This window comes from Erythranthe guttata, chromosome 10 (genome assembly GCF_056151865.1).
Source record: "Erythranthe guttata isolate IM_541 chromosome 10, IM_541, whole genome shotgun sequence".
NCBI classification, from domain to species: Eukaryota; Viridiplantae; Streptophyta; class Magnoliopsida; order Lamiales; family Phrymaceae; genus Erythranthe; species Erythranthe guttata.
In genome coordinates, this window is record NC_142542.1 from 6115084 (window position 1) to 6129818 (window position 14735).

The 14735-nt window shown below is 35.0% G+C and overlaps 1 protein-coding gene across 2 annotated transcripts; it reads left to right on the top strand.

Annotated features, from left to right (window-relative positions):
- The first annotated feature begins 5706 nt into the window (after window positions 1-5706).
- LOC105958400 (cytokinin dehydrogenase 3) lies at window positions 5707-8795 on the top strand. Of its 2 annotated transcripts, none has more exons than XM_012982413.2 (5): window positions 5707-6480; window positions 6968-7095; window positions 7208-7468; window positions 7958-8238; window positions 8333-8795. In XM_012982413.2, the coding sequence occupies exons 1-5, from the start codon at window positions 5853-5855 to the stop codon at window positions 8640-8642; spliced, it is 1608 nt and encodes a 535-aa protein (XP_012837867.2). In that variant the 5' UTR covers window positions 5707-5852; the 3' UTR covers window positions 8643-8795. The 2 variants fall into 2 exon arrangements, with proteins under 2 accessions (XP_012837867.2, XP_088680400.1); XM_088824274.1 differs by having other exon boundaries at window positions 5720-6480; window positions 7025-7095.
- Window positions 8796-14735: the final 5940 nt, after the last annotated feature.

Consider the following 14735-nt stretch of genomic DNA (forward strand, 5'->3'; position numbering starts at 1 on the left):
TATATGTATAAATATAAATATTAATATATTAAAGCCCAAATGAATGTTTTCTTGTATTTTCTTTGTTGCTTATGTGAGATGAATTGAAGAAGAAGACGAAGGATTGAATAATTTATAGTGAAGATGTGGTTTGATTACGTCATCATGTACAAAATCCTGGTTTTGGTTTTCTTGATTTTTTGTTTTTAAAATAGCTGCATAAGTTTAATTGTTGTTGGATTTAATTCGTGCATAGTGGGAAATGGTCATTAAAATAATTGCTAACAAAACTAATGATACTGAAATGTAATATTTATTAACCTTTTTCCATAAACAAAATTGCAATAGAAGCTTCCAAATTGTAATGCTTAAATTTTATACTATATTTGTGTATCTTATTAGTTTACTAGTTCCGAATGTTAGAATTATTTGATGATTAATTATTTTTATTATTAAGCCATCAATTGATCGACTAAATATAGTACAAGTTATAAGTAGTCTTTTCAATCGGGGTCATTGAGACGTTACACTCGATGGAATACACTGGGTAAGTTTTAATTATTGATGTGGTGAGATAACTTCTCACTAAACACGTATACACATAGATGTGTATAATTATGTGCAAATTAACGGTTAATAATTATCTGATATATTTCACCGGATGTAGCATCAAATCAAATGTCTGTTTGATTACAAAATTCAACATAACCCAAACGCACAATTAAAAACTCAAACTCGCAAACAAATGCTATTATCCAATAAAGTTAGTAGCTTACGGAGATTAATATAATGTTTTAGGTAGTTAATAAAAAAGCAAAAAAGAAAAGGTCTTAATTATCCCTAAAATACTACAAACTAGTATATGTTTATTGTCAAATTAAAGAATAGAGATGCATGTTATTTAAACATGACATTTAGCATCGAAATTTTGGCAGTTCTAAATTTTAATACTAGATCTAATATAATGAAACAAACTTTTAATTCTAGCGTACATATATATATATATATATATATATATATATATATATATATATATTTCTTTTCAATTCAAATTTAATTTTCAAAAATTTCAATTATTACTATTCTTCTTTGGTACACGAATTACATTAATGACACCAATATCATCATGCATTTTATTATGCTGGTTTAGATCAAAAATTTCTGATTTCAGAATATAAAAGTTTCATTTCAATTTTTGAAATTTCGATTACATAATATTCAGGATTTTTTTTACATTGAATCGGTAGTTTTTTTTTCGTTTTAAAAAAGAAAAAACGATTTTTTCCGCTGAAAATGGTAAATTTTGATCTCTCTTCAAATTCTCACACTTTACGAATCCAAGAAAATCTACACGCTATAACAATCGATTTTGTTTTAATTATTTTTCTTTAATAACTAATAACAATCAATTTATTAATAAAAATATGTACACAAATATAGTATCGAAAATCTTCCATTCCAATCTTCTATAGCAAAGTCCATTAATTGAAAATTAACAGAAAAAACTAACGGATAGAAAATCATATCAATTTTACACGTGACATAATTCGATATTCAATGTAAATATCACGACAGAAGATTCTCCATTAATAAATTGCACTGTATCATCTACTATAAATACACGTTTCTGCAGTCTATCTCTAATACCTAGCTAGAGCTAATGCAAATCCACATGTAACCGCATTTTTTGGGTGGATGAATTCCGATTCCGGTTTGATCGGGCCGCTCTTTCTGGGCTAGCCCGATGAGCCCGGAACTTTAAAATTGGTCATGTACCGGATTTCGACTCCAAAATAATGCTCTCAATAGTCATATTTCGTTCTTCTTCCTCCATTGATATATTTTAATATTATATATATTGATCGTGTGTTTAGTTACGAATCCCAAATAATTTGTGGGCGTTCTTCTGCCATTGCTAATGGAAAAATATTTCTTTATGAATTCGGGCCACTAAATAAGACTCTCAACAATTTTATCACCCATATAGGTTGAAGTAGAAGTTGTTGAGAGCCTTATTTTGGAGGCCGGAATTAATGAAAGAAAACCGAGGGCTTGGCCGTTATGAAATAGTATCAACCTAGAAATTCCGGAAAGAGGGATAAATCATTTTCGACGACCTATATATATAGATATTTTCCCGATCTTGGAAGAATTATTGCATTATAAAATGAGTTTTTTTTTTAAATAAATATAAACATAATAAAGGGAGAAAAAAATACAATCATGATTTAAATTGATATAATTGGGTTATGCAGGAGAAAGTTAAGGCAGGATATCTCAATCTTGGACATTCGTGCAAAAGAGGAACATATTAATTCGACATCATTAACATGATTTTTGTGTGTTTTGCACGCGTGCGTACACAACAGAAATTAAAAAAAGTAGATTTTAAACATATTAATTAGATAATTATATGTTTAATATTACTTTAGTATAAAATAGTAATAATAAGGCTAGCTATCACTTGATAATTTGATTAGGGGCATGATTATTTGTCATCTACTCGGTGTTTAAGTTTGTCGCCTGCAACAAATTAAATGATTAATTATAGTTTAGTGGTTTACATTTCTTTTAAAGTTTGTAAGCTATTGTACCACGACAACGAGTTTACGCACTTCGATTGAATGTGGATTCTCTTGTAAGAAATAAGTAATAATAAAACATAAAAAAAATATATATATATATATATATATATATATATATATATATATATATATATGGTTTATTGCAATTAGTACCCTCTCTATTGTATCAAATTGCTGATAAACTACCTCATGTTATTTTATTGGGAAAACCCCCCTATGATTCAATTTTTTTAGTACACACGCCCCTAAATTGGAGTATTAATTACTAAAAAAAATTAAATCATAGGGGGGAGTTTGCCAATTTGATATAATAATACAGGGGTACTAATTGCAATAAATTTCTATGGGGAGGGAAGAAAAAAATATTTCTTGAAACAGAAAAATAGAAAAATAAAAATTGTTGGAAAATAAAGTAATGGGACAAGGAAAAAGTATAGCGAATGTGATGTTACAAACCCAACTTGCTCGATCTCCAGTACCACAATCATTTTAAAAAATATTTACAAGAATTTGTGTCAATTAAAAAATATTCTTTAATTTGAAAAGCAACATCCAAGTTGGACACAGCACATAGTACTATATGTGTCAATACAATATAATATATCTATATATATAAACATCATATTACATTTTTCTATAACTCAAATAAGTTTTGCCTTTTTATTTAAATGGCACAATAATTTGGATATATTTCAAGTACATTTATCCACTAATGAAGAAAGTCAACAATGCTATATCTAAAAAATTCCAAGAATGCATCATTGTGTGTAAAGCACTATGTAAATTGTAGTACTTTAGGAATCATATGACCCCAACAAGTTGATGAAGTGAAAGGTCCAAGTTGATGAACTAGTTGGTACTACCTCTTCTTCCTCTCCTCCAATTTACGCATATTCTCAATTTAACGCACGTACGTCGCATCGAACTTATAAGCTCTTCAAAGAACCGTAGGCATACAAAAGCTTATAAACTCACTAAATATCGATTACCAAACTAAATTACCGATCTGATCACATGCTGGAATTTCGATTCGTCATTGTTTGATGAGTTAAATTTAATTACAGAATCGATGAACAATCCTTCTCAAAAAGTGTGCACCTCTCTCTCTATCTCTCTCTCTCTAAAGTGTAAATAAAAATTAGACAAACAATGCATGTGTAAAGGGCACAAAGAGCACAAGTAGTTTCCCAAAGTATAGTAGGGTTAATTGTGTTATTTGATATTGATGTACTTTAATTTTAGTGTTCTTTTATTGGACATGGGAAATATGAGAATCGTATAAGCATTAATGTGAAAATCTTGTGACTAGATTTTGGTGGTGCTACTGCTTCTCTACTGTTTGATGGGACTGTTGTTATAAGAAACCATTGTGTTTTGTGGGCTACCACTCCCATAAAGATATCCTCTCTCTCTCTCTCTAGAACTCTCTCTCTCTCTAATTTTCTTTGGAATTAATAATAAAGCTGATTGATCAACAAAACCTTGTAGCCAAAGAATATGTCAAGAAAATCTGGCAATAAAGACAAATGACGTAGAGAAAATTTTAACGATACTTCATATCAATTGATCGTACAAATGAATGAAGAAAAAATTGCAGCTGCAGCCTTGCTAGCTAATTAATAACCCGTGCAGTCGTTGAAAAACAACAACCATTAATGAGAAAAATCTGCGAATTTTCGTCGAAACAAGGACGTGTGACGTGTCGTTTTCGAAACTAGTGCGCCAACGGTAGATAAATTCAATGTTGCACCGGGTAATTAATCTAACATTACTAATTCATTTATTAGTGTCGGTTTCTATTTTCTTACGTGGACGACTCGAACACATAACCAAATAGATCTTAGGTGCAAGATGCTTACTACCAGACTACTGTGCTCTTCAAAGAGCGCGCTGCGCTACGCACAAATTATTAACATTATATTGGATTGAAATTCTTCGGGTGCTAGAAATATTTTCATATTTCATATTAGAGTAAATTATGATTTTATGTTTAATTGCAACTAGACCCTCTTTAATTTAAAAGCTACGAATACTTCTCTTTATATTTCATATTAGCTAACGTTTAACCCATTTGATTTAATTTAATTACTTTATTTTATTTTATTTACCGTTTATGTATATCTGTTTTATTTCTTGGCGTAGTGATCTGTACATGGGTCAAATCCTGAAAGATTTTATTTGAAAAATAATAATATTTTGACAATGTATATACATAATTCATGTTATCCATTTCAAGCCCAAATCTTTTATTGGGGCCTGAGAATATATATTTGCCTTGTTCATTTTTGGTTAAACATATAGCATCTCAAATTGATTTTTATTGCATTATTATTATTAATTATTGCAGTTGCACAACTTGCCATAAACATGATACAAGTGCAAATATATTTTTATGGCTTCAAAATAATATCTATCTCCAAATAATTGATTCTTTTAACAAAAGCATGCATCTCATGAATTGATTATACATCAATAACATATATTTCATATCGATTGAATTTACGTGGAGAATTGTCATTTCGGTGATTTAATCGGATCAAACTCGAACACTTGCTCGACCGTATACATATATTTATTTATATATGTATTATATTATATATAAATATATATGTATATATTCAGAGAGTTTAAGAGAAATTAAATTAAAGTTGAAGGCTCTAATATTAAGTGATCATTTTCAGTTCAAACTTCAGACAACATGTGGTTGGTAATTATAGTTAAAATTTGACTTTTGAGATTTCTTTGTTGTTTACTTAACAACAAGTTGACAATTACAATAAATTTTTTTTCTGCAATATTACTAAAATACCCTCTAACCCTAGTAGATGAAACACATATTGTTGCTTTATATCATGTGCACTGTATGGCCTATTAATATTATTATTATTTTATGCACGTATTTAATATATATTGAGTTTAACTTGCTTTCTATGTGTGTATATGTTGCAAACCGAAATATTAAAATGTGAATACACGTGATTTTTTGTAAGTATATACTTTATTAATCTTTAAGTATTAGGACAGTACTACGTGTATATATACACATATATATAAATATAAATAAAAATATATAATTTAAAAAAAAAAAGAAAAAAACATGAGAAGGTATATATTGTAGGTATCTTAATAATTGATCATGCACCATATGTCAAAGATTTACTTAGATTCACACGTACACTCAAACCGCAATTCTTTTGTCTATATATACCATCTCATTTTTCACTTCTCAATATATCCAAAAAACACCCTAATTATATTAATTATTTACAATCCAAACCCCTCTCTCAAATGGCAACATTAATCCCTTGTCCTAATTCGTCTTCGAATTTCGTACTTCTCCTTATCTTTCTAATTATAACCAATTCGATCTGCATTTCGGGCGATATTACAATCCCGAACGAAATCATATCGAGTAGCAAACTCCGTAAAGATCCCGCTTCCATTACAACGGCTTCTAACGACTACGGAAACCTAGTTCAAGAACCTCCCTCACTAGTCCTTTACCCTTCGTCCGTCGACGACGTAATCAATCTCGTTAAGTTCTCGAACAACATTTCGGCTCCGTTCACCGTCGCCGCCAGAGGCCGTGGCCACTCCGTCAGAGGGCAGGCCACCGCCGCCGGCGGGGTGGTGGTGGAGATGTCTTCTCTTAGTAGTGGTGATCAAGATATAAGTAATGATGGGATTAGGGTTTCTTGGGATTCTTCGTTAGGGTGTTACTATGCAGATGTTGGTGGAGAGAAAATGTGGGCCGACGTTTTACGGGCCGGGTTGGAATACGGGCTTGCGCCCGTTTCTTGGACGGATTATCTGTACTTGACCGTCGGAGGGACACTCTCTAATGGCGGGATTAGTGGGCAGTCGTTCTTACATGGCCCTCAAATCAGCAATGTTCTTGAATTAGATGTTATTACTGGTAAGTTTAAATATCTATATATTTTTATTATAATATTTTCTTGAATATATATATATAGAATTAATTAATAATAAGACAGTGGTGAAAGAGAAATATTTGGGAGTACTAGGTATAATATCATGCACAGCACATGATTATTACATGTAAAAAAGTTTGTCGTTTTGTGATTTGGTACTGTAGGAGCATCTTACGTGGACCTACACATGTTCTTCACAATGTTACAAAATTAAAGTAGAAAATGTTACATTTACCAAAAAGAAAAAAAATGGTAGAACGAATTGCCTTTTAGTAGGATCTGAGTGTGGTAAAATATGTTCATCTTCTAGGTAAGATTTTCCAGACCAAATTTGTCATCAAAGAATATATGACTGCACGTGGTTACTTACACACTACAGTAAAAAAAATAAAAATTGGATCTTGATAATTAATTAATTCAGTAATCAATTCCAAAATGCACAACATTATTTATAATTTTGTTTGATATTAGGCAAAGGGGATTTCGTGACTTGCTCGAAAGACGTAAATCCCGAGCTGTTTTTCGCAGTTCTTGGCGGTCTCGGGCAGTTCGGCATCATAACTAGAGCAAGGATTGTCCTAGAAAAAGCACCAACTAGAGTGAGGATCGGATATACATACATATATTATATATCTATCTACATCAATATTTATGCACGTGTTTATATATTAAGTTTCTTGACTAATAATGTTTTTTTCGTTTTTTTTTAAGGTGAAATGGTTGAGGTTGATTTACAGTGATTTTACGATATTCACAAGAGACCAAGAGCATTTGATTTCGAGCAATGTTCCGGATTACGTGGAGGGTTCCCTAATTACAGACAAGAGCCCTCCAAACAATTGGAGATCTTCATTTTACTCCCCTTCACATTACTCCAAGATTATTTCTTTGTTAAATACCAAACAAGGCCTCCTCTACTCCATCGAAGTCGTCAAGTATTACGACGAACAAACTGCCGATTCCGTCGACCAGGTAAAAATAAAACACTAATCAACGTATGCATTTTAATTAATAAATTTCACTTCACCCCCTAAAAAATGCCTTTTTTGCACTTCCCCCCTCAAAATACAAAAACGATGTCCCTCTTCGAAATATACAATTCGGTGCACTTTGTCTCAAATGTGTACTTCTGGTCTCATTCTCACTGAAGTAAGGGTGTGTATGTCATTTTACCTTTCGGAGTTATTTAGGGTTCCCATATTAACAAAATTCTCTTCCCAAATCGATTTAAATGTTAAATGACAATATTTAAAGCATTAAAAGACGAAATTACCCTTCCAATTTACTCAAATCAAACAAGAACTAAACCGGAAATACAAATTCGGGTCAAAGTGCACCGAGTTGTGTATCTCAAAGGGGAATAGTCTCGTTTTTTTTTTAATTTTGAGGGGGGAGAGGAAAAAAGTGCAATTTTCCCTATACTAACTGTACACAATTTGCATGAAAAAAAACCTGCTGCAGGAAATTGAAGTGTTAATGAATGAGTTGAGCTACACTCGCGGCTTCATTTTCAAGAAAGATGTCGGTCTGATTGATTTTCTTGGTAGAGTTGAAAATACAGACAACAATAATATTCATCAAAAAAGCTCTGCAAAAGCAGCTGCTTCCGTACATCCATGGCTGAATTTGTTCGTACCAAAATCAAGAATACTAGATTTCAATGCTGGTGTTTTTGTCGACATCATTGCCAGGCATAACCACTCCTCCGGCCCCATCCTCTTCTACCCTTTTCACAGAATAAAGTAAAAAAAATTTAAAAAAAAAAAATCCATTTTTTATTTAATTTTTATTTTTTTTATTGAATTAAAAATTATTATTATTATTACAATATTGCAGATGGGATGAACGAATGTCTGCAGTGATACCAGATGAGGAGATATTCTACACACTAGGACTACTGCATTCGTGTGGGGCCCACGAGGCTGGGATTTATGAGGAATTAAATAAAGAAATAATAAGATTCTGTGAGGAAAATGAAATTAATATTAAACAGTATCTTCCACACTACAAATCCAAGGAAGATTGGATGAAACATTTTGGTCGGAAATGGAACACTTTTCAAGAATTGAAAACGAAGTTCGATCCCAGATTGATTTTGTCTCCTGGCCAAAGAATTTTCACTTCTGCAGACTTATCAGATATTTAATTAATTAATTAATTAATTAATTGGAGAGGAGATTTAAGTTTTGTAGAATAATTAATTAGGGTTCATTAGTGATCATGTGGTAATTAGTTTTATGTATGTTTACTATATGTCATTGGCATGGGATTGACTAAATAATTATTATTGGGATTCTAATTTTGGTTTAAGCACATATTATTATCTCTAATTAAAATTGTCTTCACCTTTTCTTTTTGAGGCTATTAGTGGAAATCCCGTCAATTTTTTTTAATAAAGATGGGTCCGGCCAGCTATTTTTTTCTTATTAGTGGTAAACCTGTTTTTTGTTTATTCCAGATTTACCTACCCTCCTTACAATACACAATGCGTATATTAGTCTCGAAATTTTGGATCTATATCGAAGATATTAGCATAATAATAATAATAGTTAGACCCCTTGAATTTGAAATTTCACAAATGAGAACATTAAAGTTTGGTTTCAAGTTTCAACTGTCTAAAGTAAACATCATGGAAGTTTGTGTAATTTTTCAAACTTGAGGGGATCTAGATGTAATTAAATCTAACTACGGAGGAGGTAGGTACCCAAATAATTATTTTATTGAAATATTATATGAGCCATCCATGGTGTAAGAAATTAATAAAACTTAAAGAGTTACATATGCACCTTTTTAAATTTCATGATAACATTAGGTAAAATTCCAACATATATGTATATTAAAAAAAAAAAAAAAAAAAAGAGATATAGTTATATTTCTATGCACAATGACTTAGGAATTTAATTTGGTATACTTTAAAGCCTCGTTTGATTGGGGATAGCCACGATTAATTTACTGGATATCGATCGATAAATATTATATTATCATGTCTTATCTTTTGTATAATTATCATGTTCAGAAATCTGATAAATTAATCGAATTTTCATGAAATTATTTTATTTTATTTTGATTAATTATATCTTGGCAACCAAACAAGGCATACAAAATATACACGAAGATTGAACAATGATGACATGATAAATTGTTCACACGGGGGAAAAGAGACAGCCATTATTATGTTATATTCACCTCATTTTTCCATGCAAGCCAAAAGGGATTCTTTCAAGCTGCTTATCACGAATATAAATCTGCCAGCTGGATTATTATAATAATATTTCTTTTTATTACAATAACTATGATTATGTCGTATTAGTGCACGAGGTTTAATTTATAATAATGTAGTACTATTTATTTGCTGGGCGGCTAAAAAAGATTTTTAAAAAAAATTGTCACACAGAGCAGAAAGCCAAATCATCACTAGTTGGCCAAAAGGGGAACACCTTAATTAACTACACTTTAATCGATTAATTATGAATTAAATTTCTTAATATAAATTATCGATCGAACCTATAACTTGGTATGTTTACATTGAGTCGGGGATCAGAATAAATTATTATTTAAGCGAGGTTGTTAATTTCTTAAGGTTGTAGTGTATAATATAATGATTTTTGTGCACATGCGTGCTTGTATAACCACTCATTATTTAATCGCAAACATCATAATTCGTTGCCTGTGATTAACATGACTAATTGCTCTAGCTACACACGTGATAAGTGGATTAGGAGCATGATTATCCTACCACCTTTTGATAGGTTTGTTGATGATTTATGAATTAACTACTTTTGAAAATTTAGCCTTAATTGGGATGAAATTAGGAGCCATATATCCAACTGCATATATATATATATATATATATATATATATATATATATATATATATATAGTTAGTTAGTTAGTTAGTTGCATTATGTTTGAAGATTTAAATAAAATATTTAATTTATAAATTTACAAATTTGGGGATTTTGAAGGGGTAGTTAATTAGTAAACCGTCAATTACGTAGAACTTATATTACTTGAAATTGCAAAAAAAATTCCACATGGAGAACTTAGGAAACGGACACAGGAAAACAGCATATCTCGAAAACTGGGATACGGGAGCTTGGGACAAAACGTTAAATACATAACATGTAAGTCAAAGGCCCAATTTAACCACAATTATGGGCTTGATTGTAGTGATCCAATGGGCAGGGTGTAGGTGCACTAACTTTAACTCAGTTTTGGCCCATTTTCATTTTATTTTATTTTAATTATTATTTTAATATCTACCCAGAATTAAATTGAATTTGCCATTATAGGAAATCAAACTGATTGGATCAGAATACGAACTTCCAAAAAAATCCAATTAGTTACTGATGATGCTAAAAATAGATCACCTTAAATAGTTGAAATTGAGGGAGCTGGGAAAGCAAAGTGGGTCACTGCTCACGTGCTAGATGGCCCTGAGATACCTGCGAACAAAGAACACGTGAACTAGGCCGGGGGTTGATCCGGCGGAAACCCCTCTGACGCTCATGTCAGACGTGCGAATAGTAGAAATAGTTGGGAGAATATGACCCCTAGTATTATTTGGATAATAAGGCGTACCTTAAGGATTGAGTTCAAACCTTTATTTATAGCTTAGCTGAGATTGTCGGGCCCAAACCTTACTTGAAGGTGATTGGGCCTCGGTGATAGTGGTCTTAAATATTGGGTTCGTGGCCCATTAGATAAAGAAATTGTAGGCCCATTGGGTTGGCCCAATTAGGCATATCATTAAGCCCCCCACTCTCGAGTCGATGTGGGGGCCATGTCGAAATGGGTGACAGATCGTGTCGAGAGTAAAAATTGTAGTAGTCGCTCGTTGGCGTAAGGCATGATGGTGTGCGAAAACGCGTTGGAGCGTGTGACGGAAGGGAGTGAAGGCGCGTTGGCGCGTAGCACGACCAAAATGTCGCGATGTAAATTACTTGAGTCGTCGGCGTTGTTATCTCCTCGTGGGAGTTGTTTATGTATTGACGTTGTCAATGGTTTGACGCGTTGCTTATATGTGTTTACATATAGCCTTGTGCGTGATGTACTTGGTGAGTGGATCAGACTCTCAAGATTTTTTTTTGTATATGGGGATCGTGCCCCTTGTTAGACCTCGTGGGTCGTACGTATGTTTGGACCGTGGCCACGTTTTAATAAACGACCTGTCGAAAACAAGTAGAGAAATTTGAGTAATCAAGCTGGCCAGGCTATATAGATTCTCATAATATCTCTAAGTTTTTCTAAGGTTGGATCTGTAGTGCCGAGGGAGTTGGCTCCTCGTGGGAGTAGTCTCGCTGCGGGTTGTAGTGACGAGGGAGTTGGCTCTTCGTGGGAGTTGCCTCGCAACGGGTTGTAGGACCGAGCTAGTTGGCTCCTCGTGGGAGTTGTCTCGCAAGCCCCCACTTTCGATTCGATGTGGGAGATAACTCGAGAATGGTACCGAATCGTGTCGAGAGTAGATCGGTGTTGTGGTGTACCGCTAATTGCTGGCGTGGTGTGGAGAAATAATAATTATTTATTTATCCGCGTGAGAGCGTGCGCGATATGGTGAGATGCGCTGGAGAGGTCGCACAATTTGGTGGAGCGCGTTGAAATTCTCGCGCGATTTGGTGAAACGAGGTGAAATCCGCGCGCAATTGGGTAGAGAATAGCGAGAGTTGCGCGCGCTCCAAAGTAGAAGGCGGCGCGCTTGAAAGCACGTGCACGCGCGCGCATTGGAGGACGCGCGCATGGGGTCGCGCGCGCTTTGTAGGTGCATTTAATGCAGAGAGAGAGAGTGTGATGGCATATATAATTAATGAGGACAGAGGTGATGGGAGGGTGATTAATGATGAGAGAGAAAAGGGAGGGGTAGGGTAGGTGGCCCACATGGGGGGTGGTGAGAGGAGAGAGAGAGAGAGGGGGGTAGGTGGGGCTGCTGCCACATGGGGGTGGTGAGAGGAGAGAGGGAGGGGGGTGGCCACGTGGGGGGAGGGGTGGGGTGGGTGAGAGAAGAGAGAAAGACAGAGAGAGAGAGGGGAGAGGTAGGGGAGGCGGGTGGGGCGTGGGTACCCCGTGCGATGCGCGGTGGGTGGGGGGTACCCCGCGCGACGCGCGGGTGGGTGGGGGTGGTACCCTGCGCGGGTGGGGGGTGGGTAGGGTAGGGCTGATTTGCGCGTTATTGGCCCTTTGTCGCCCGTTTTCGCGGAGCGTCAACTTGTTTCTTCTCCGGATCATAATTTGGCAACGAATAATGGAATTACCAATATTATTGATGATGTTGGTACTAGTAGGAGACGTCTTAGATCCCAATTTGTAGATTTTAGGAGTGATAGTGAAGAATCAGAGGGATCCGAAAGTGATATAAATCCGGATGGAGATGTGGGATGTGAACCCGCAGTAAGGGTGATGTTCAACCATTGGGATGAGATGCCCAATCTGTGGTAGGATAACCCCCAACTTAGGATGAGACGATCACGTACCCTTGGGATGAGATGCCTAACCTTGAGGTGGGTAACCTCCAACTTAGGATAAGGCGATCACGTACCCTTGGGATGAGATGACCAACCTTGGATTCGGATAACCCCCAACTTAAGAAGAGGCTATCACGTACCCTTGGGGTGAAATGCCCAACCTTGGGGTGGGATAACCCCCAACTTAGGAAGAGGCGATCACGTACCCTTGGGGTGAGATGTCCAACCTTGGGGTGGGATAACCCCCAACTTAGGAAGAGGCGATCACGTACCCTTGGGGTGAGATGCCCAACCTTGGGGTGGGATAACCCCCAACTTAGGATGAGGCGATCACGTACCCTTGGGATGACTCCCAGGGAGTCGATAACCCTTGGCAAACGAACTATTTTGGGGGCAGAGGTAGGCCCCCAGTCGATAACCCTTGGCGAGCGTTGAAGGGCCTCATCGGTTGTCTGAACCGATTGAGGGGCGGGAAGAAGTGAATCCTGTTGAATATCTAGTGGGACCTCCGAAGCAGGTCTCGTGGTGAATCCCGAGCACGAGGAGGAGGAAGTTGCAAGCCAGAGCCTCCACAAGGTGGGAGGTCGTTAGCAGTCACACTCCCCTTGAGCAAATGTCTCAAGGCCATCATGCGCGCTACGTGATTATGTCTGCCTTCCCACAGACGGCGCCAAAATGATGATGCTAAAAATAGATCACCTTAGATAGTTGAGATTGAGGGAGCTGGGAAAGCAAAGTGGGTCACTGCTCACGTGCTAGATGGCCCTGAGATACCTGCGAACAAAGAACACGTGAACTAGGCCGGGGGTTGATCCGGCGGAAACCCCTCCGACGCTCAAGTCAGACGTGCGGATTGTGGAAATAGTTGGGAAAATATGACCCCTAGTATTATTTGGATAATAGGGCGTACCTTAAGGATTGAGTTCAAACCTTTATTTATAGCTTAGTTGAGATTGTCGGGCCCAAACCTTACTTGAAGGTGATTGGGCCTCGGTGATAGTGGTCTTAAATATTGGATTCGTGGCCCATTAGATAAAGAAATTGTAGGCCCATTGGGTTGGCCCAATTAGGCATATCAGTTACGTTCCGCAAAAATACGAAAACTCGAGAACCGAAATTCCAAAAATTAAAAAAACCGATGGAAATAGAATGTCGTAATTTCTTTTATTAACCTAGAATATAATGCAAAAAATTGATATACCAGAGGTGTAATTTTTCAAAAAATTTTTACTGAAATTCAGAAATAATTTTCCAAAATTAAAATGTGACTGAAGTTAAATTTCGATTATAGGTAGCTAAATGTATTTTAAATATACCAATAAATATATTGCATGTATAAGAGGACACTATTCATGATATACTAGTAATGTATAATAGTTTACCAAGTAAATTAATAGTTTTTTGACCAAGGAATATTAATCCAATTAATAATAGGATATAAGCAATTATTTTTTAAAATTCATATATAATTAGCTAGACTGATCATCATAATTAACAATAAAATAAATTAATTTCAGTTTAGCTTGAATAATTTATTCTAGTAAGTAATATATTAAAATCTAAGGGATCCAATTTATTCTCCAGCATTACATAAATCCTCTGATCACCAAATATAGAAATTAAGCTTAATTTCACCCCTAACATAAAAAAATAAAAATAAAAATTGTAAAATGGAAAACCCTAGTTCTACCCCTCTACAATAAATCTCTGCATTATTGTTCTTCTTGATCATAACCATCAGCTGTTTTATCTGCACTAATGCAGCAAATCCAACGATCAGG

Bases quoted from the DNA above. Each gene is read 5' to 3' on its own strand.
- LOC105958400 (XM_012982413.2), top strand. From the start codon at position 5,853: ATGGCAACATTAATCCCTTGTCCTAATTCGTCTTCGAATTTCGTACTT. The intron at 7,096-7,207 runs GTGAGGATCGGA...TTTTTTTTTAAG, and splicing joins TAGAAAAAGCACCAACTAGA to GTGAAATGGTTGAGGTTGAT. The intron at 7,469-7,957 runs GTAAAAATAAAA...AACCTGCTGCAG, and splicing joins CTGCCGATTCCGTCGACCAG to GAAATTGAAGTGTTAATGAA.